The sequence below is a fragment of the Bombina bombina genome, chromosome 1 (genome assembly GCF_027579735.1).
Source record: "Bombina bombina isolate aBomBom1 chromosome 1, aBomBom1.pri, whole genome shotgun sequence".
NCBI classification, from domain to species: domain Eukaryota; kingdom Metazoa; phylum Chordata; class Amphibia; order Anura; family Bombinatoridae; genus Bombina; species Bombina bombina.
The window spans coordinates 453,787,755-453,810,702 of record NC_069499.1 but is presented as its reverse complement, the minus strand read 5'-3'; the positions used below and the strand labels follow the sequence as shown (position 1 = coordinate 453,810,702).

The 22,948-nt window shown below is 40.8% G+C and overlaps 1 protein-coding gene across 3 annotated transcripts in view; it reads left to right on the top strand.

Moving 5' to 3' along the window:
- Window positions 1-22,948, top strand: part of LOC128645441 (neurabin-1) — an 824,161-nt gene that overhangs the window by 201,018 nt on the left and 600,195 nt on the right. For all 3 annotated transcript variants that reach the window (XM_053698450.1, XM_053698449.1, XM_053698448.1), the window contains exon 5: window positions 12,141-12,245. In XM_053698450.1, the coding sequence (XP_053554425.1) occupies window positions 12,141-12,245 (105 nt within the window). The remainder of the gene's footprint in view (window positions 1-12,140; window positions 12,246-22,948) is intronic.

The window sequence follows — 22,948 nt, the reverse complement described above, 5'->3', positions numbered from 1 at the left end:
AAACCAGAATTCCCACAGGGTTAAATTCTGAATATGATATTATCAACTTTTGGGAATAATCAGTGTATCCAGAAATTATTACTAGATTCCCTCTTTTTGGTTATAAGTAAACTAATTAAACTACAATGTCACTCCTTAAAACAGTGTGTAATTATTTCAATATCCCTTTAAAATGTGGTAAATAGATAGTTGACATTTGGGACTATGTACAAGCAACTGAATATGCGTTTAGCAAAGATTCTATATGATTGGGGCCTCGAGTATTATAGAAAATAAAGGGAAAAATTAGAAAATCACTGTATATAGAGTTTTTTGTACCGATAAATAAAAGTGTATTTCCCTCTTTTCTTTTACTATTATAGTCAAAGAGGACCTTTTACAAATAAACTAAAGATTAATTTACTATTGCAAATTGATTAAGCGTGTCCATTCAGGACTATTTCATTGTACATAATGTTCAACTAAATTTACTAACAATGTAAGTTTATATTGTGTTACTATTTTTAATAACAAGTTATTACGGCAAATGCTCTGAATATAAACATTAAGTATGGTTTAGACAAATAAGTTTGTTTTGTAGCCATTCATAGAATTGCGCCCCAGGTATGATTTTATCCAATCACATATTAGCACAGGTGTATAAAGAGGTAAAGGTGATTGTGAGCTATAGCTACGATTACGACCACAAGGGCTGAAACGCGTAAGCAACAGTTCATGGAGTGCAATTATATGGCACAAATTTGTCACACAGTAACTGCTTTGTAAAGGATCCATTTGCCTGAATAAAGCCAATATCTTTTAAGTGCAAAAAGTCTCCGGTGCCGCTTATTACTTCATATCCAGTTGATCCAGAAATCGAGCAGGCACGGAAGATTTTACGGCAAAACAGAATCTAGTGGACGCACTCACCAAACACCCACCTGTGGAGGCAGGAGCATCCAAGAGGGAGAGGTGTGGCCAGCTGACAGGTGCTTTCAGGAGACGACAGACGCTCAACGCTGAGCGGTGAAGTGAGGAGCTGGCCCAGGAGGGGAGAAGGTACCGGGCAGGAGGCTCGTTTAAAGAAGTCCAGGTTTTCTTACCGGTAAAGGGATATTTCTCCGATCAAGGGTACCCCCCGTGGACGGGCCGCTCTCGATACCGCACTGTCTTGGAAAAGCAAAGTACCAACGGACAGCCGGGTGAGTCAGCAGGCGCTTTCCTGCTCTTAATTCCATCATTGAACAGTGTATGAATGACATTTAAGCTCCCTACTATGTGGACTTTAGTAATATAGTGCTTACACATCAAGTGACTTCAACCACTCAGGACCCTACTTAATAGTGAATTACTCAGAATATAAAACTTTAGTGGTACTCAAATTAAAGATATTATGATATAGTATAAATCCTATATTTCCAATGTCGAATATTAAAGATACTTAATTTATAAAAAACAAAGTAGCTAATATCCCACTCAAGGTTCAAACCCATTGGGGTTCTGGATTTAAGTTTATATATCCAGAATAGCTCTTTCCTATCCAGTATCTTATATCTGTTACCACCTCTGGTGGGCTTTTTGGCCACATCAATAATTCTCACCGTAAAGTCACCCTTATTGGTGAAATGAAAAAGATTAAAATGTCTAGCCACAACAGAATCCTTGTTGTAATTTTTTACATCATTCACATGCTCCCTAATCCTCGTATTGACCTCCCTTGTCGTTTTTCCAACGTATTGGATATTACAATATTTGCATTCCAGCATGTAAACTGCAAATGTGGTCTTACAATTTGCATAAAACAAGATCTCATAAGTTTCATTATCCACTGAGGATCTAAACATGTTAGGGACTTCCATCATGTCACAAGTTAGACTTGTTCTCATGCCACATCTGAAATTGCCTTTCCTGGTTAGCCAATTAGCACCCCTAGGTCTGAGAGTATCAATTACACAACTAGGGGCCAATTTTGAGGCCAAGGTAACAGGTTTCTTGGATACAAACCTGCATCCTTCAATATATTTCTGCAAAACATTATCATTTGCCAAAATGGGTAGATGCTTTTTTAAGATCTTAACTATTTGAGGGAATTGTGCTGTGTATTCAGTTGTAAACACTATTTTACCCTCAAAGGTATTGACAGGTTTTTTAATTCCACTATTGGCAAACGTCATTATGCCAACTTCTCTTCTGGTATCTTGTAATCTACTCCTATCATAACCTCTAGCTGACAATCTCTCAATCAATTCATCAGATTGTTGTTGGTATATAGCATCTATTTTGGTGTTACGTCGTAACCTAATAATCTGTCCCCTTGGAATGGCAAGGATTAGGTGTGGAGGGTGGCATGAACTAGCATGCAATATAGTGTTGCCAGCAGTTGGTTTTCTGAATGTTCTGGACACTATTAGCTTATTTTCCACATACCCCTCCAATGTTACATCCAAGAAGTCAGTGCTGGTACAGCTATATCCCCCAACAAAGGTTAGACACATGTCATTGTCATTCAAAAAAACAAGAAAATGGTCAAAAGATACCTTATTAAGAGGTTCATCAATGATTATAATCAAATCATTGATGAATCTTCTATAGAAAATTATATTCTTGGTGTTCTCAGTGTAGTCAATGTTATATAGGAATCTCAACTCCCAAAATCCAACATACAAATTTGCGAAACATGGGGCGAATTTCGCCCCCATGGCTGTTCCACAACATTGTAGGTAATAGTTATCGTTAAACATCAAAAAATCATGAGTCAATACAAACTCTAATATAGAACAAATAAACATTTTTACCTCAGATTTGTATGCTGTAAATTTGTCTAGAAAAAATCTTATTGCCCTCAGGCCTAATATATGAGGTATACAAGTATAGAGCGAAGCACTATCTACAACCGCCCAAGAGTATGTGCTTTTCCATTCAACATTTTTCAGGCATTCCAAGAGATGAGCTGAATCTCTCAAATAGCTATACAATTTTTTTACCAAAGGCTGAAGAACTGAGTCTAACCACTCAGATAGTGGTTCAAGCAAAGACCCAATACACGAGACTATGGGCCTACCTGGAGGCCGCTCAGGGTTCTTATGGACTTTAGGTAGGTAGTGGAACAATGGTGTAAACGGAAATTCTGGAACTAAATAAGAGATATCCTCCTGTCTAAAAACACCTAAATGAATACCATCATCCAAAAGCATTAGCAACTGTCTCTTAAAACTGACTGTAGGATTACCATTAAGTAATTTATAAGTTGATGTATCACTCAGTTGGCGTAGAGCCTCTCCAATGTAATCTTCTTTATTAAGAATAACAATATTTCCTCCCTTGTCGGAGTTTCTAATTACTATTTCATGATTACTCTGGAGAGACTCCAAAGCCAACCTTTCACACATTTTCAAATTTTGTTTGACTGTTTTCTTGGACACAGCTAACTCAAGTAATTCTTTCTCAACACACTTCTGAAAGCTATTTAATGCATTGCTCCTAAACTGTACCGGATAGAAATCTGAGCCTATTTTTCTTGGACCTGGAGGTTGCAATCGCTCAACAGTGGTGTCACAACCCTCTTGTAAATCAATCAAGGTCCCTAATGTAAAGGCATCCTTAAATGATACTTCACTTTGACTAACACCATTATCTTTTGTAGTCAAATCAAAACAATCATAATTTACATTAGTATTGGGGGCAGATTGCAATTCAAAAAATCTCTTCAGAGTAAATTTTCTAACGAATCTATTGACATCAATTAGTGTTAAATGGAGAGAAATCTCTTGTTGGGGCAAAACCTAAACCTCTGCTCAATAGATTAGTTTGATCCTCAGTCAGAGTATGTTTTGACAAATTTATCACATTGAGTCTAGAAAGTCCCAAATATTTCATATTCCTTTCTTTTTTCTTCTTGTTCTTTGATCTTCTGACCCTCCTAAAGGGACTCTTTCCTTCTTGTTTTCTTTCAGGGACGCCTCCTTTTTTGCTTCTTTTTTAGAATCTTTGGGGCGGACCGCCAATTCTTCCACGTCATTTTCATCTGTACTGACCTGCAGGGAACGAGAAGACATAGAGGATACAGAAGAGACAGAAGATGGGGAAGAAGATAGAGAAGAAGAAGTAGCTGACTCTTGATCAGAGGTATCAACATCAGTAGACGTGAACACAACTTTCTTCTTATTCTTATTTTTCATAATTGGTTTTAGTCCTTTATCTTTCTCATCCTCTTTTTTTTTTTTTCCACCCTTTGTTCTGCCACGATTGGGATTATTTTTCCATGCTTTCTTTTGGAATGTAGGCCACTGGTAGACTCTGTTAATTTCATAGTCCATCCTGTCCCTGTGAAACTTCTCCCCTTTTCTCTCTGCTAGTATGGAATCCAATTTGTCCACATGTTCTTTCATCACTTTCTTATGTTCCAAGAATTTTTCATGTGATTCAAATTTCTTTAATTCTTTTTCTATTTCTTCCATTTTCTCTTTAATATCAATTCTTTTTAACTGCTTACACCGGATCAGAATTTTCAACAATTTCATTGAGCACTCAGAGCATCATTCCATTCCAAAACAATATCTTGATTATCAATCTCAAAAGTGGGGAATTATTTAATCCTTAACCCTCTTGGAACTCTATCATGTTCAACATATTGCTCAAATGCTTCAATGTCCCATGTGAGCCTCAAATCAGCAATTAGCAATTTCTCCAAAGCCTTAAACTGAGACTCCATGCCTGGACTAAATCCCTCAGAACGTTCAGAGGAAACGACCCGTTTAAACAGCTCTCTCCTGGCCTCAGCATCATACAGAGAACTTGACAATATAGTATTATCCAAATCCATTTTCTTGCGATTTATCACAAAAAATAGTGACAATATACTGCCTTAATAAATTAACAATGCCCAAATGCAAAAAATCGAAAAGTTACTTGAGAAAAAGCCCAAAAATGCCTCTTAAATATATACAGTGATTCCCCTTATAGAGACTCCATGTAATTCCACAGTGATCCGTTATACACTTAGCAATATTTCAAAAAAAGAAACATTTCCACTTTAGGACCTGAGCGTATTTATAACACTCACCAATAAATGACACGGAGGATCAAGAACTCTTTTCTTCCCTATTGGCAATTCACATACCAGGTGTGAATAGCTGGGAGGGGCATCATCTCAGCAGTCAATCGGTCCATCCAAGAGGTCTTTCCATTAGGACATTTTCGATCACTCAGATCAAAATGGGCTTACAGGACATAGATCTGATGACCTCTCATTTAAATCACATCCTCCCAAGCTTTTGTGAGAGATCAAAAGATCTAATGGCTCTCCCAATAAACGCCTTAGTTCCTTCATCTGGCATTCCTGTTCCCAAGAATCATACTTGAACCAAACAGGAGTCAACGTCAGTAATATTAATTGCTCCTTAGGACTTGGTATGCTGCTGTAGTGCAAATGTTTCTTGCTCTGCATGGCTTCTCCTATTGAGACAAGACCTGTTGTCTCAAGTTCCTCTTTTTCATCATGATCTCTAATTTTTACGTTTAATAGTTTTGAGCTTGAATGCCTAGTTTTGAGACAGAGGTTTCTCAGATTTGGTTATTGAATCTTTGATGCATGCCAGAAGATTCATCACTGGATTTAGAAGGAATTTTTTGAATGGTGTTCTTCCAAAAGGTTTTCTTGGTATTCCTTTAGGATTCCTAGACTCATTCAGTTTTTCTCAGGATGGCCTTGACAAGAGTTTGTCCGCTAATTTCTAAAAGTTCAAATTTCTGTTTTATCTGTTCATTTTAATAGGAAGTTGGCTAAACTTTCTGAGTTTCAGACTTTTGTCCAGTTGTTCGTTATTAGACAAATTGTGATTCCTATTTCTCCACCCTGTAATCTGAATCTACTTTTCTCTGCATTACAAGGTTCTTTGTTTTGAACCAATGCATTCCATTCATTTCTATTTTTACCTTGGAAAGTACTCTTACTATTCGCAATCTCTTCAGCAAGGAGAGTTTCTGAGTTGTTAACCTTGTCTTGTAATCTCCATTTTTAATTATTCACAAGGAGAAGGCTATACTTTGTACTAAATATGACTTTCCTCCTAAGGTAGTTTCAAAAGAAAACCCCAATCAAGTAATGGTTGTTCCTTCATTGTTCACTCTGTTTCCAGCATTACAGTGCAATCTGTGTCTCAGTGCTATAGTCTGGGAAATTTGACTACAGTAATTGGCACTATTTTACAGGTACAGTATTTTTTGAATGCTGTGCTAGTGTTAAACTAAACGTAGCACTATTGCACCCCTAATATATGTTAGTTCAAACATGTTTTTAAGCACACTGGCAAGTGAAAAGAAAGCTAAAACTGCCTTGTTTCACTTTAAGGCGGTTTTCAATTTACAGCGGGGCTCCGGTCCCTAACCCGCTGTATGAGCGGGGTATACCTGTACCTGTTTCAATGTTTGGGTGAGAGTTCTAATTACACCTCTACAAACCCTGCGCTGTCTTTCCTCCTTATATGTTATTTATTCTCTACCTATTCTCTACTCAGCTATACGTTAAACTACGAGGGAGGTGGAAGGGATTTTAAGCTCTAAAATGGGTTCTTGACCTCCTCCTAGTGGTGGGAAAAGTATGTTCCGAAAAGAGAAGAATTTATCTGGTAAGCATAAATTTAGTTTTTGCTATTACATTTCCCAGGACTAGCAGTAAAAGAATTTTAGGGTGAAGACTGGTGGCGTGATGCCATGTAATTCTAATTTTTGTTGTTTAAAAATAGATGCTTGCTGTATATCTCTAGAAATATATATACTATAGCGCCTTAGCAAATGAGTACAGCAAGCTACAGTTTCACAGTTGCTCCTCTTTTTCCTTGTTCCCTGTCTCTGATAGTTAAATGTGCATTAGTTATTGCTTGGCTGCCTTTCAGTTGGTAGTTGGCTTTGCAATCTGTAAGGGTACATTTGTTACAGAATGATTGGTTTATAATTCTTGTTCAGTAATTTCTGAGGAGACTTCCCATAATGAGCCTGATTTGCTTAATTAGGGCTTGATTACAAGTGGAGCACTAATTTATTGCATGCCCGCAAACCGTCAAATTTGCCCATTTGCGGGTGCGCGATAAATAACCAACCATTACAAGTGGCTGGTTATTGCTACCGCAAGCTCGCGGTAGCAAATATCGCTTTAAGATTAATCAGAGATCATATTTCTGGTTAATTTTATAAATATGCCCCATATGCCCCCCCAAATACAGTGTATTGCATTTTATTAAAAAATAAAAATTGTACCATTTTAATTTTTTAATAAAATAACTGCAGTATGCAGTATTTTGGGGGTAAATTTAGTGGGAGTGGCGTGTTGGAAAAAAAAAATGGAACTGAAAAGTGCCTTTACATGGCTGTCTATGGGAACTGTATGTTCCCAGTAAAGATATGTACTGTATATGCATATATATTTGTTAATATGTGTATATACACATTTTAACCCATTAAAATATATGTATATATACATATATAGTTATATTTGCTGACGCTACTTACTCCCTTTACTGTGCTTAGGTTCTGATGCCATCTCTGACGGCATCAGAACGAGGCTCCCATTGGAGCCTATGTTAGCGCTCTCGTGAGCGCAATGCTTTCTAGCAATCGTATTGAGCTATACTTGTAATACCAGCGCACGCACTTTAGCTTGCACTGGTATTACTCCTTGGAGCTCTAATATCGCTTGCGCACAAGGGATATTTAGCGCTCCACTTGTAATCTGACCCTTAGTATCCTAAAAGTCCTCTGGCTAAAGCTAACGTAATTTTTTTTGTTTTTATATCACTGGATCATAACATTTTGTTTCATTAAAGGGACGGTTCACCCACACATTTTCTCCCATTTAAATTGTTCCCGATGATCCATTTTACCTGCTGGTGTGTATTTTGGCCTTTGAAATAGCTGATTTAGCTTGTGGTATCCTAACCTATACTGAAAGTTTTGATACTAGAGTCTCCGCTATTGTATAGCCTAAGTAAACACAGCCAACAGAAGAAATTACACTCTCAGTGGGGTGCAGGATAATATAATATAGGATTATAATTTACATTGTTCTCTATGTATTCAGCTTTAGTTTTCCAGATAAATATAAGATAAGGAAGCAAGTGTGTGTACACAAAATGATAACATAATGAGATATGATATTATCTGAAACCCAACCCAATGTAATAGGCTGGGGTTTAAAAGCACATAAACAGCTACTTCTTATACACAAATAAACCTGAAAATGCAATTTCTCACACATTTTATATTCTGCAGCTGGTATAACAAGTCATTGAAAATACATGAATATAAAAACAATTTTACAGTGTACTGTCTCTTTAATATTACTTTTCTTCATAAATGGAAAGAGTCCACAGCTGCATTCATTACTTTTAGGAAATTCAGAACCTGGCCACCAGGAGGAGGAAAAGATACCCCAGCCAAAGGCTTAAATACTCCTCCCACTTCCCTCATCCCCCCCAGTCATTCTTTGCCTTTCGTCCCAGGAGTTGTTTATCCCTCCATCATCGGGGGAGACTTTATGTGGCCTTGACAGTGCTGGGGCCCTTGGTTTCAGGCTGGTCCTGACTGGGTACAAATCCTTCTGTCTTTGAGGCCTAGTTCAGACACATGGCACCTTTTTATGTCCGGTTGGTCCGGTGAGGGTGCCTAGTGATCACAATATGATTTGTGTGATTGTCTTGTTTTACAAGATTAAACTAGCATCCTGAGAGGACTTGATGGTCCGTGGTTGCTTAGGGGCATGGGGGAATTGGTTCAGTCTTCATTCGCCTTTCAATCTAGTGGGCCGGGACTCCGTTGAGATCCGCGGCGACATGCTCAGTCGTTTACGAATATTTTGGAAATTAGAGTGTTCCTTCCCGTTGTGGATTGGAGTCTTGGAGGATTTAGGTCCTTCATACCGCAGTTCTTACGGTTTTGCCTTTCATGGTCTCTTTGGAAGTGTCCTTTTAGGACTTGTTCCTTTTAGAGGTTCTCTTCCTTTGGGTCAAGACTTTCTGGACTTCGTCTGTTTTTTCTGGTAGCTTTGGCCGCTTTATTAGAAAGTGAAAGTCGTGAAGGCTCTGTCTTCCTTCAGGAATTAGTCGTCTCCATATCAGGGGCGATAGGATGTGGTGTATTTTTCCAAGTTTTTTGCTTAGGGGATGTTTTTCTGCCTGGGTTTGGGATGCTTTGCATTCTTATCCCTTGGGTGTGGTCCTCTGGAACGTTAATCTGAAAGGATTATGGAGACTAGCCTTTCTTTCTACTCTCTTTCGGGGGGACTCTGTTCTCGTTTTCTTTTCCCTTAGTGCTGCCCTTGGGCCTTTGGGCTCTAGAGAAATTGCGTAACTTTGTTGCGGCCTAGTACCTTGCTTGGCGGGGGGTGTTGACCTCCAGCTAAGGGTGTTCTCTTCCCTTTGGGCTGGGAATTACGAGTGAGTCCTATACCCGTTATCTGGGTTTCCCGGTTTTCATCCCCTGTGAGGTCTGATTGCTTCAGACTGGGTATCTTGTGTCCCCTGAGGGTGTCGTTTGTTCTAGGACGATTCTGGGTCCCGGGTCCGGAGTTCTTGTCTTGGATCCTTCTTGGATGTCTGGAGACTTATGATCCGGTAGACTGGTTCGGGACGACACAGTTTTTTTTCAGGGATCCAATGTTGCAACATAGGGGCTAGCTCATTGGGCTTGCAAGCAGGTAGGCCAGAGTTCTCATCCACCTTTGGGTACTGGTTATAAACTTTAAGGCCTGACTTGTCCTCCGGAGGGAGTGTGCTCCTCTATTGGGAGTTTTTTTTCTCTGATGGGTCAACAGTGGTGTCTGGGGGATTTTTCATTCGGTCCGTGTTTTGATCATACTATGACTTTGTCTTGTGAACATGTACGCTGTTCTTATCTGTGCCCTTCCCTTTGGAGGGGATAGTTTATCTTCCTTATGAGTTGGGGTTTCCTCTCTCTGGAGGGTCTTTGTCCTGCCCTGTGTGTAGGAGGTTGGATCAGGTGGCTTATTTTTGTAAGGGGCAGCATCTGCTGCTCTGTGGGCTCTGTTCCAACTGTTGGAAATTGATCTCTCTACGTAGAGACTGTCTAAGAGAGTTGTGACAGGTCTTCCTACGGATCTATTGCACTTTTCTCTGTTCCAGGTCCTAGGGGTTTCTCCTTGGGAGTGCCTTATTTTGGTGGAGTGTATTGGGTTGGCACCCGAGCTCTGTTGGGGTGGGTGAGTCCCCCCTTTTTTCTTCCATTCCCTGGGGGCTTGTGGTTGGGGTCTTTTTGTCCCCCTGTCTATCAGACATGTCTGTCGCTTGGGTTGGTCTGGTGTTGGAGCAGGATCTGAGATGTTGCTCTGCTATTTCGTCCTCGGAGCATTCAAGGTACAGTAAGCCTTTTTGAGGTTTCTCCTTTCTCCACATTCAAGATTTGTGGGAAGGACTGGTGGCTCTTAGCCTTGCGACATTATCCACTGGTTAGTGGATACTTAGCAATCTAAAGGATCCTATCCTGATTTCTACTTGCCTTGCAAGTATTTAAGTTTCAGAGTCATTTTTAGATGACTGCAGTGTTTTTGCTTCAGGTGTTCGTCAGACTTATCTGAGCTTGCTCCAAGAGGTTTCGTTCTGAATATTTCGGTATTCTGAGATACCTTTTTGCGACTTGGGGACCTTCGTCTTCAGTTGCTTTCTAGAGTGCGTTTGCACTGTGTTAGGGGAAGCTCCTCTCTCTGTTTCAGACTCCCGGCCTTATCCTGTGGATTCTGTATTTCTGGGGTCTGGGTGTTGCCTCCCCTTGTTTCTATGAGACTGGTTGGGTCTCTGTTAGCCTGACCCGGTTTCTCTGGATTTTGCTCTGTTTTTAATTAGGACTATTTGTGCCCTTTTTAGGGTTTTTTCTGGAGTTCCTTATGCTAGCTGGAAGCTAGCTCAGCATACTAATGCACTGTGGCTACTCTGCACTGTAGCAAACCGAGGGTTGCAAGTTCGATACTTGGCGAGGTCTACTCAGCCTTCCTTCCTTCGAGGTTGATAAATGAGCAGCACCTTGAGTCCCTTAAGGGGGATTAGCCGCGCTTTACAAGTACAATCATGTTTTCTCCGTGCCTTTTCTTCTTTGTGGAAGAATACGGTAGTTTGTTCCCTTTCTTTAGTAAGCGATTTGTTGTTTGGAGACCGACTGCTGGGGACGGTGTCTCTTATAGGCTATTGACTCAGTCGAGTCCAGTTCCTGCGGTCTATAGCAAGGCTGTAGACTATCTGCGGGTCAGTGTCCTTGGGCCTTTTCTTTTTTTTCAAGGTTGTTCTCGGCTTCGGACGAAGCGGGATTTTGTCGGGTAGTGAGTTTCAGACCTGGTGCCCTCAAAATGGGCCGCCTCTTGTACCCTCCCGTTTTTTGCATTGTGTCCTCTATAGCTTGGGTATTGTTTTCCCAAAAGTAATGAATGCAGCTCTTTCCATTTATGAAGAAAAACATAAATTATGCTTACCCTATAATTTTCTTTTCTTCAGATGCAGAGAGTCCACAGCTCCCCGTCTATACTTTTTCTGTGGGGCGTTTGTTATTTTTGTTCTTCTGGCACCTTTTTACCCTGCTGTTTCTTATATTGTTCCCTCATTCCCCAGTCATTCTGCCGAGGAACAAGGAAGTGGGAGGAATATTTAAAGGACCAGTCAACACTGTAGATTTGCATAATTAACAAATTCATGATAAGAAGACAATGCAATAGCACTTAGTCTGAACTCCAAAGAGTAGTAGATTTTTGTTAAATAATTTGCAAAGTTATGTCTATTTCCACTCCCCCTGTATCTTGTGACAGCCATCAGCCAATCACAAATGCATATACGTATATGCTGTGAATTCTTGCACATGCTCAGTAGGAGTTGGTGACTCAAAAAGTGTAAATATAAAAAGACTGTGCACATTTTGTTAATGGAAGTAAATTGGAAAGTTGTTTAAAATTGCATGCTGTATCTGAATCATGAACTTTAATTTTGACTTGAGTGTCCCTTTAAGCCTTTGGCTGGGGTGTCTTTGCCTCCTCCTGGTGGCCAGGTTCTGAATTTCCCAAAAGTAATGAATGCAGTTGTGGACTCTTTCTATCTGAAGAAAAGAAACATTTCAGGTAAGCATAATTTATGTTTTCTCACTTTAATTTGTCATTTTGTTTTGCTGTACAGGATTCAAGTTAACGACCAGATTGTTGAGGTTGATGGTACAAGCTTAGTAGGAGTTACACAACTTTTTGCAGCTACAGTGCTTAAAAACACCAAAGGTACAGTCAGGTGGGTAAGATTTCTAATCTACTTTCTACATTGTTTGGTTCATACTTAAAAGCAGAAGAGTTTTGTTTCCTATCTGTAAGTTTGCCCATCTCCAATGACCTAAATTAAACTTGATCCAATGTTCAGTGTATAGAATAAGAGAAAAAGTTCAAGGAAAAGAACATGGTTTAAAGGGAAAAAAATACCCAGCCTAGAATCAAATTCACATGATATTACCTCCAAGCTACAAAGACAAAGATGTATTAAAGGGACAGTACACCTTTTAATTTGTTCCCAATTATCCATTTAAGCTGCGATAAAATATTAAATTGTTTACAAGTAGCTCATTTACTTTTATTTTGACATCTGAAATAGTTGATTTTTCCTTTGGCATCTCCTCCTATACTAATAATGTCAATACCTAAGTGTTGACTAAAAACAATATTTCAACATAGCCAGAAGTTCAAATTACTGTCCCTGTGGGAGATAGAAGAGATAAGTATTAAAATGTTGAAGGAATAGAAAGGTCAAAATTATAATGTGCATGAGTGCATTTCAGTTTTAAATAGAAGTATTTTTGCAATGTACTTCCATTAGCAAAAATGCTTCTAGTAAAAATGATTACTGTTTTTTTTTCCTGGTGCAGATGCACATATGCTGTGAGGGTCCGTACATTGGTATTGTAGAGCTGGCAGTGCTGTGTATTACGTCTGTGAATACTTCATCTGTGTCATACGAGCTACTGCTAACTCTCTGATAGTGTGCAGTGTTAGAATACTGGTGCATGGGTCCTCACAGCATATGTAAGTATGCCTCACATATTAAAAACAGTAATAATTTTTACTAGAAGCATTTCTCTTGTAAGATGTATCGAGTCCACGGATTCATTCATACTTGTGGGATATTCTCCTTCCTTACAGGAAGTGGCAAAGAGAGCACCCACAGCAGAGCTGTCTATATAGCTCCTCCCTTAGCTCCACCGCCAGTCATTCTCTTTGCCTACTCTAAGTACTAGGAAGGGTAAAGTGAGTGTGGTGACAAAAATGTTAGTTTTTATTTTCTGAAGCAAAAGTTTATTTTAAATGGTACCGTTGTGTACTATTTACACTCTGGCAGAAAAGGGATGAAGATTTCTGCAAGGAGGATGATGATCTTAGCACTTTGTAACTAAGATACACTGCTGTTCTCACAAGGGCTGAAGAGTACAGGAAAACTTCAGTTGGGGGAACGGTTTGTAGGCTAAACTGCATTGAGGTATGTTTAGCCTATTTTTTTTCTAGACAGACTGTTATTTCTAGAAAAGGCTGGCAATATCCCCATGAGGGAAGGGTAAGCTGTATTCAGACACTTAGTAGGAATCCCAGCTTGCATAAAGGGCTCATTATTTACTGGTGACACTGATAGGAAAAAACGTTTGTTTTTATTGCAAATATAACGTTTTTTGAGGGACTTTAAGGGGTCATTGTGGCTTGTTTAAGGGTTATTAACCCACATAGCTAGTTTAAGAAACACTCTGTTGTGTTTCTTTTAGGCCCCATAACATCGAGTGAGGTGGGAGGGGCCTATTTTCGCCTCAGTTGCACAGTTTCTTTTCCTCAGAGACATCCAGCTGCTTCTCCAGAGGTTCCTACTGTGTTTGAGGGCTGTAAAGAAGTTTTTCCCCCCCACAAATCGTTCCTAAAGGGCAGGTGGGCGCCACAGCAGAGCTGTGGCAAGGTGCTGAACGTTTTTTACCGGTTTTGACGTTTTGTCAATCCGTTTTTTACATTAAGGGGTTAATTGTTTATTTGCATAGTTGTGCAAAGTTACTAAGGCTTTATGCTGCTACTGTAAAAATTTAGTTGAGTTTACTGCTTTTTTACACTGTTTTGCAGAGTTTGTGCAGCTTTTTTTTCTCTTAAAGGCACAGTACCGTTTTTTTCTAAGTGTTATTTGCTTTGATTAAAGTGTTTTCCAAGCTTGCTTGTTACATTACTAGTCTGTTTAACATGTCTGACACCAAGGAAAATCCTTGTTCAATGTGTTTAGAAGCCATTGTGGAACCCCCTCTTAGAATGTGTCCCACTTGCACTGATATGTCTATAAATTATAAAGAGCATATTTTAGCACTTAAAAATATTGCAATAGATGATTCTCAGACAGAAGGAAATGAGGGTTTAACATCTAGCTCTCCCCAAGTGTCACAACCAGTAACGCCTGCACAAGTGACGCCTAGTACCTCTAGTGCGTCAAATTCATTTACTTTACAAGACATGGCCACAGTTATGAATACAACCCTCACAGAGGTTTTATCCAAACTGCCTGGTTTACAAGGAAAGCGTGACAGCTCTGAGTTAAGAACAAATGCTGAGCCGTCTGAAGCTTTAGTAGCCGTATCCGATATACCCTCACAATGTTCTGAAGTAGGGGTAAGGGATTTGTTATCTGAGGGAGAAATTTCTGATTCAGGAAAGACGCTCCCTCAGACAGATTGTAATATGACGGCCTTTAAATTTAAGCTTGAACACCTCCGCTTATGGCTCAGGGAGGTATTAACGACTATAGATGATTGTGACCCTATAGTGGTCCCAGAGAAATTGTGTAAAATGGACAAATACTTAGAGGTTCCTGTTTACACTGATGTTTTTCCAGTCCCTAAGAGGATTGTGAATATTGTTACTAAGGAGTGGGATAGACCAGGTATTCCGTTCGCTCCCCCTCCTGTTTTTAAGAAAATGTTTCCCATATCTGACACCATGCGGGACTCGTGGCAGACAGTTCCTAAGGTGGAGGGAGCTATTTCTACTCTGGCTAAGCGTACAACTATACCTATTGAAGACAGTTGTACTAAAAAAAAAGAGGGTCTCCTGAAGAAAATTTTTGTTCATCAAGGTTTTCTTCTCCAACCTATTGCGTGCATTGTTCCTGTAACTACTGCAGCTGCTTTCTGGTTCGAGGCTCTAGAAGAGGCTCTTCAGATAGAGGCTCCATTAGAGGAGATTATGGACAGAATTAAGGCCCTTAAATTGGCTAATTCTTTTATTACAGATGCCGCTTTCCAACTGGCTAAATTTGCGGCAAAGAATTCAGGTTTTGCCATTTTAGCACGCAGGGCGTTATGGCTTAAGTCCTGGTCTGCTGATGTGTCATCAAAATCTAAACTTTTGAACATCCCTTTCAAAGGAAAGACCCTATTCGGGCCTGAACTGAAAGAGATTATTTCAGACATCACTGGAGGGAAAGGCCATGCCCTCCCTCAGGATAGAACAAATAAAATGAGGACCAAACAAAATAATTTTCGTTCCTTTCGGAACTTCAAGGGTGGTCCCGCTTCAGCTTCCCCTGCTGCAAAGCAAGAGGGGAATTTTGCCCAATCCAAGTCAGTCTGGAGACCTAACCAGGCTTGGAACAAGGGTAAACAGGCCAAGAACCCTGCAGCTGCCTCTAAGACAGCATGAAGGGGTAGCCCCCGATCCGGGACCGAATCTAGTAGTGGCAGACTCTCTCTCTTCGCTCAGGCTTGGGCAAGAGATGTTCACGATTCCTGGGCCTTAGAAATTTTGTCCCAGGGATATCTTCTGGACTTCAAAGACTCTCCCCCAAGGGGGAGATTTCACATTTCTCAATTGTCTGCAAACCAGACAAAGAAAGAGGCGTTCTTACGCTGTGTAGAAGACCTACATACCATGGGAGTAATCCACCCAGTTCCAAAAGCGGAACAAGGGCTAGGTTTTTACTCAAACCTGTTTGTGGTTCCCAAAAAAGAGGGAACTTTCAGACTAATCTTGGATCTCAAAATTCTAAACAGATTCCTCAGAGTACCATCATTCAAGATGGAGACTATTCGGACTATTCTACCGTTGATCCAGGAGGGTCAATATATGACTACCGTGGACTTAAAGGATGCGTATCTACACATCCCTATTCACAGAGATCATCAATTCTTCAGTGTCGCTTTTCTGTACAGGCATTTCCAGTTCGTGGCCCTTCCCTTTGGGTTGGCCACGGCTCCCAGAATTTTCACAAAGGTGCTAGGGTCCCTTTTGGCGGTTCTAAGACCGCAGGGCATAGCAGTGGCGCCTTATTTAGATGACATCTTGATTCAGGCGTCGACTTTCCAGCTAGCCAAGTCTCACACGGACATCGTGTTGGCTTTTCTGAGATCTCACGGGTGGAAGGTGAACATAAAAAAGAGTTCTCTCTTCCCTCTCAAAAGAGTTTCCTTCCTAGGATCTCTGATAGACTCGGTAGAAATGAAAATATTTCTGACGGAGGTCAGAAAATCAAAACTCTTAACCACTTGCCGAGCTCTTCATTCCATTCCTCAGCCATCAGTGGCTCAGTGTATGGAGGTAATCGGACTCATGGTAGCGGCAATGGACATAGTTCCTTTTGCCCGCCTACACCTCAGACCACTGCAACTATGCATGCTCAAACAGTGGAATGGGGATTATGCAGATTTATCTCCTCAACTGCATCTGGACCAGGAGACCAGAGATTCTCTTCTCTGGTGGTTGTCTCAGGACCACCTGTCTCAGGGAATGTGTTTCCGCAGGCCAGAGTGGCTCATAGTAACGACAGATGTCAGCCTGCTAGGCTGGGGTGCTGTCTGGAACTCCCTGAAAGCACAGGGCTTATGGTCTCGGGAGGAAACTCTACTCCCGATAAACATTCTAGAACTGATTCATTGGGATTTCCAAGAAGTTTCGCTGTGTATACTCCGCGATTTCTTCAAGAACTATTTCTGTGTCTGTTTGAAAATATTACATTGGACACCTTGTAAACAAGTGTAGAATATTCACAGAATAGTATTGTATAAAACGGCTCCACAACGGTCAGGAAAATGGATACAAGCTCTATAAAGGGACATTGAACCCAAATGTTTTCTTTTGTGATTCAGATAGAGCATGCAATTTTAAGCAACTTTCTAATTTACACCTATTATCAATTTCTTTTACAAAGATATGACGAGTCCACGGATTTCATCCTTACTTGTGGGATATTAACCTCCTGCTAACAGGAAGTGGCAAAGAGCACCACAGCAGAGCTGTATATATATAGCCCCTCCCTTCCCCTCCACCCTCAGTCATTCTCTTTGCCTGTGTTATCTAGGAAGAGGTAAAGTGAGGTGTTAGTTTTATTTTCTTCAATCAAGAAGTTTTTTATTTTAAATGGTACCGGTGTGTACTATTTTCTTCAGGGGATTATGGAAGAAGATTTCTGCCCTGAGGTTGATGATCTTAGCAGTTGTAACTAAGATCCACAAGATTTCTGATGGTAACACATGAGACATCTTCAGTGTGGAGACCGGTTTCATGCTACAAGCAGCATTAAAGTATGTGCAGCCTTTTATTTCTGAAGAGACTTGATATATCAGAACTGGCTGGCATTTATTTCCCTGTATGGGAATGGGGTAAGCAGTAGACCTGTTACACACAAGGGTGTTACTTGAGTCCCTTGTTTTTATTTTTCTGAGCTGACATAAGGGCATGATATGACACTCTGGGAGAGGCATAAAGATGCAGTAAATCGATAAGCAGTATAAACGATTGAGCTATTTTTTATTATATATCCAGCATGTCTTGCTGGGATGTGTTTGGGTGTGTTTTTGTGTTCCAATTAGCTGTGTGAAAAACCACTTCTCCATGCGGTTGTGTTTGGGGCCTGCTCCGACATCGGCCATAAGGGGCGGGGCTTGTTTTCACGCGCTCAGATGCGCACTTCTTTCTGAGAGAAGCAGCAAGCAGTAACTCCGGTTGCTCCTGAACAGTAGTCTCTGGCCTGGAGTGTTGGCTATTCATTACAAAGTACCCTGGGGGCAGGTAGGCGCCACAGCAGTGCTGTGGCGAGGTGCAGAGGGTATTTTTGCGTAAACTGATATATTTTTCACTTTAGAGCCTTATTTATCACCTTACTCATAGGGTGCAATAATTTTTGGATATACCAATAAGTTTTAGTTAATTTTGGAAACAAATTAACGTTATTTAAGCAGTTTTGGAAAAATTGTTCATTTTTCATTCTTAAAGGCGCAGTACACGTTTTTCAAAGATTTATTTAAAGGGCCACTGTAAGTAAATATTTTCTATGCCTGTTGCTAACTAACTACCCCATATACGCTTTTTATCAATAGCATTTCATTAACATATCTCTACCGTACATCAGAAATCTTGTCTGCAAATTTAATTGTTTTCCAAACCCACTCCGTGGGTATCCTTTGCTCTGTACCAATCCGTTTACAATACCTAGGTTTCAAAATGGCGCTTTAAACTCAAAGTTATTGGTTTAAGTATTTTGAACACGCAGTGCTGAAAATAGTGGGCAGGATAACGTGACATCATTGGCGAATAAAAGATATAACTTTTAGAACGTTATGAAACTTCGTTTTGGAGAAAATATAGGTCAGTAGGTTTTAATTAATGTTTATTAACTTTAATATGTTAGTTGTTTAGCTTAAAAATTATAACAGAAAGTAATCCTTTAAAGCTATAAATAAAGTGTTCTTTTGTGATTATTAGTCTGTTCAACATGTCTGACATTGAGGAATCTCATTGTTCTATGTGTTTAGAAGCTATTGTGGAACCCCCTTTAACATTGTGTACCTCTTGTACAGAAAGAGCCTTACATTGTAAAGACCATATTTTAGGTCAAGAAAGTGTGCCTAAGGATGATTTTCAAACTGAAGAGAATCAGGATATGCCATCCAATTCTCCCCAAGTGTAACGCCCACACAAGCGACGCCAAGTACCTCTAGTGCGTCTAATTCCTTTACTCTGCAGGAGATGGCTGCAGTTATGTCAACTACCCTTACAGAGGTATTATCTAGATACCAGTGTTACAGGGTAAACACAGTAGGTCAGATATTAATGTAAATACTGAATCCTCTGATGTTATCAGCTATTTCCGATGTACCCTCACAGTGTTCTGAGTTGGTCAGGGAATTGCTGTCTGAGGGAGAAATTTCAGACTCAGGGAATGTGTTACAGATTCGGACGTTATGTCCTTTAAATTTAAGCTTGAACACCTCTGTCTGTTTCTTCGGGAGGTTTTAGCGACTCTGGATGATTGATCCTATTATGATACCACCAGAGAAATTGTGTAAAATGGACAAATATCTAGAAGTGCCTACTTACACTGATGTTTTTCCGGTTCCTAAAAGAATTTCGGAAATTATAAAGAAGGAATGGGATAGACAAGGTATACCGTTTTCTCCCCCTCCTACTTTTAAGAAGATGTTTCCTATATCAGACACCATTCGGTACTTGTGGCAAACGGTCCCTAAGGTGGAGGGAGCTATATCTACCCTGGCTAAGTGTAAAACTATACCCATTGAGGACAGTTGTGCTTTCAAAGACCCTATGGATAAAAAATTAGAGGGTCTTCTAAAGAAATTGTTTATTAATCAGGGTTTTCTTTTACAACCTACTGCTTGCATTGTTCCTGTAACTACTGCAGCAGCTTTTTGGTTTAAAGCTCTGAAGGTTGAGACTCCGTTAGATGACATTTTGGATAGAATTAAGGCTCAAGTTAGCTAATTCTTTTATTACTGATGCCGCTTTTCAAATTGCTAAATTAGCGGTGAAAAACGCAGGTTTTGCTATTCTAGCGCATAGAGCGTGGTGGCTCAAATCTTGGTCTGCTGATGTGTCGTCCAAATCTAAGCTTTTAGCACTTCCCTTTAAAGGTAAGACCCTTTTCGGGCCAGAATTGAAGGAAATCATTTCTGATATTACAGGAGGTAAAGGCCATGCCCTACCTCAGGATAAGTCTGTTAAGATGAGGGGTAAACAGAATAATTTTCGTTCCTTTCGGAATTTTAAGGGAGGACCTTCTGCTTCCTCTTCCTCCACAAAGCAGTAAGGGAATTTTACCCAATCTAAGTCAGTCTGGAGACCCAACCAGAATGGGAATAAAGGTAAACAATCCAAGAAGCCCGCTGCTGCTACAAAGACAGCATGAATGGGTGGCCCCTGATCCGGTACCGAATCTAGTAGGGGGCAGACTCTCTCTCTTTGCCCAGGCTTGGACAAGAGATGTTCAGGACCCCTGGGCACTAGAAATAGTGACCCACGGTTATCAATTGGATTTCAAGGATTTTCTCCCAAGAGGGAGGTTTCATCTTTCAAGATTATCTGCAGACCAGATAAAAAGAGAGGCGTTCTTACACTGTGTAAAAGACCTTGTTACCATGGGAGTAATTTGTCCAGTTCCAAAATCGGAACAAGGACTGGTTTTACTCAAATCTATTTGTGATTCCCAAAAAAGAGGGCACTTTCAGACCCATCTTAGACCTTAAAGGCTGTGACACACTGCAAGTGATGCGGCGCGAGGCGATGCAGCTGCTTCGCACCGCGTCGCATCGCTTCTGAAGTTCAATTATTTCATCTCTGAGTGCTTAGCTACGCGACCTGATGCAGCAGAGTGCTCAGAGATGAAAAGGCAGGAAACACTGAGCGCACACAGCTGCATGTACACGCTGCGCGTCGCTCCGCTTGCAGTGTGTCACAGCCTTAAGTGTCTAAACAAGTTTCTCAGAGTCCCATTGTTCAAGATGGAGACTATAAGAACAATTTTACCAATAATCCAGGAGGGTCAATATATGACTACCGTGGACTTGGAGGATGCTTACCTTCATATTCCTATCCACAAGGATCATCATCAGTTTCTAAGGTTTGCCTTCCTGGACAATCATTATCAGTTCGTGGCTCTTCCATTCGGGTTGGCCACAGCACCCAGAATCTTCACAAAGGTTCTAGGGTCTCTTTTGGTGGTTCTCAGACCGCGAGGTATAGCGGTGGCTCCTTATCTGGACGACATCTTGATCCAGGTGTCAACTTATCAACTGACAAAATCTCACAAGGACACAGTGTTGTCTTTCCTGAGAACTCACGGTTGGAAAGTGAACATAGAGAAGAGTTCACTTGTTCCCCAGACAAGGGTTCCTTTCTTGGGAACTCTGATGGACTTGGTAGCCATGAAAATATTTTGACAGATGTCAGAAAATCAAAGATTCTAAATACTTGCCGAGCACTTCAGTCCATTCCTCGGCCATCAGTGGCTCAGTGTATGGAGGTAATTGGATTAATGGTAGCGGCAATGGACATCATTCCGTTTGCTCGCTTCCATCTCAGACCGCTGCAGCTGTGCATGCTCGGACAGTGGAAAGGGGATTTTGCAGATTTATCTCCCCAGATAAATCTGGATCAAGAGACCAGAGACTCTCTTCTTTGGTGGTTGTCGCCGGATCATCTTTCCCAAGGGACTTGTTTCCGCAGACCCTGGTGGGTGATGGTGACAACGGATGCCAGCCTTCTGGGCTGGGGTGCAGTCTCGAACTCCCTGAAGGCTCAGGGTGTTTGGACTCAGGTGGAGTCCCTACTTCCAATCAATATTCTGGAACTGAGAGCAATATTCAATGCTCTTCAGGTGTGGCCTCAGTTGGCTTTGGCCAAATTCATCAGATTCCAGTCGGACAACATCATGACTGTGGCTTATATCAATCATCAAGGGGGAACAAGGAGTTCCTTAGCGATGAGAGAAGTATCCAAGATAATCCGTTGGGCGGAGGCCCACTCTTGTCATCTGTCAGCGATCTACATCCGAGGAGTAGAGAACTGGGAAGCGGATTTTCTAAGTCGTCAGACTTTTCATCCGGGGTAGTGGGAGCTTCACCCGGAGGTATTTGCCTCATTGATTCTCCGATGGGGCAGACCGGAATTGGATCTGATGGCATTTCGACAGAATGCCAAGCTTCCAAGATACGGATCCAGGTCAAGGGATCCTCAGGCCGAACTGATAGATGCCTTGGCATTGCCTTGGTTGTTCAGCCTAGCTTATGTGTTTCCACCGTTTCCTCTCCTTCCACGCGTGATTGCTCGAATCAAACAGGAGAGAGCTTCAGTGATCCTGATAGCGCTTGCGTGGCCACGCAGGACTTGGTTTGCGGATCTAGTGGATATGTCCTCTCTGCCACCGTGGAAACTTCCTTTGAGACAGGACCTTCTCATTCAAGGCCCTTTCCAACATCCAAATCTAATTTCTCTGCAGCTGACTGCGTGGAGATTGAACGCTTGATTTTCTCGAAGCGAGGATTCACTGATTCGGTCATCAATTCTTTGATACAGGCTAGAAAGCCTGTCACTAGAAAAATCTATCATAAGATATGGCGTAAATATCTATATTGGTGTGAATCCAAGGGTTACTCATGGATCAAAGTTAGGATTCCTAGGATTCTGTCTTTTCTCCAAGAAGGATTGGAGACAGGGTTATCAGCAAGTTCCTTAAAGGGACAAATTTCTGCTTTGTCAATTTTGCTTCACAAACGTTTGGCAGATGTGCCAGATGTTCAGTCTTTTTGTCAGGCTCTATCTAGAATTAAGCCTTTATTTAGACCCATTACTCCTCCCTTCTTCAAGGGGTTCCGTTTGAACCCATACATTCCATAGATATCAAATTGTCTGTTTTTAGTTGCTATTTCTTCTGCTCAAAGAGTTTCTGAGCTTTCAGCGCTACAGTGTGATTCTCCTTATCTCATTTTTCATTCCGATAAGGTGGTGTTACGTACCAAACCTGGATTCCTTCCTAAGGTTGTTTCAAATATGAATATTAATCAGCAAATTGTTGTTCCTTCCTTATGTCCTAACCCTTCTTCTAAGAAGGAGCGTATGCTGCATAATTTGGATGTGGTCTGTGCCTTAAAGTTTTACTTACAGGCAACTAAGGATTTCCGTCAATCATCTTCATTATTC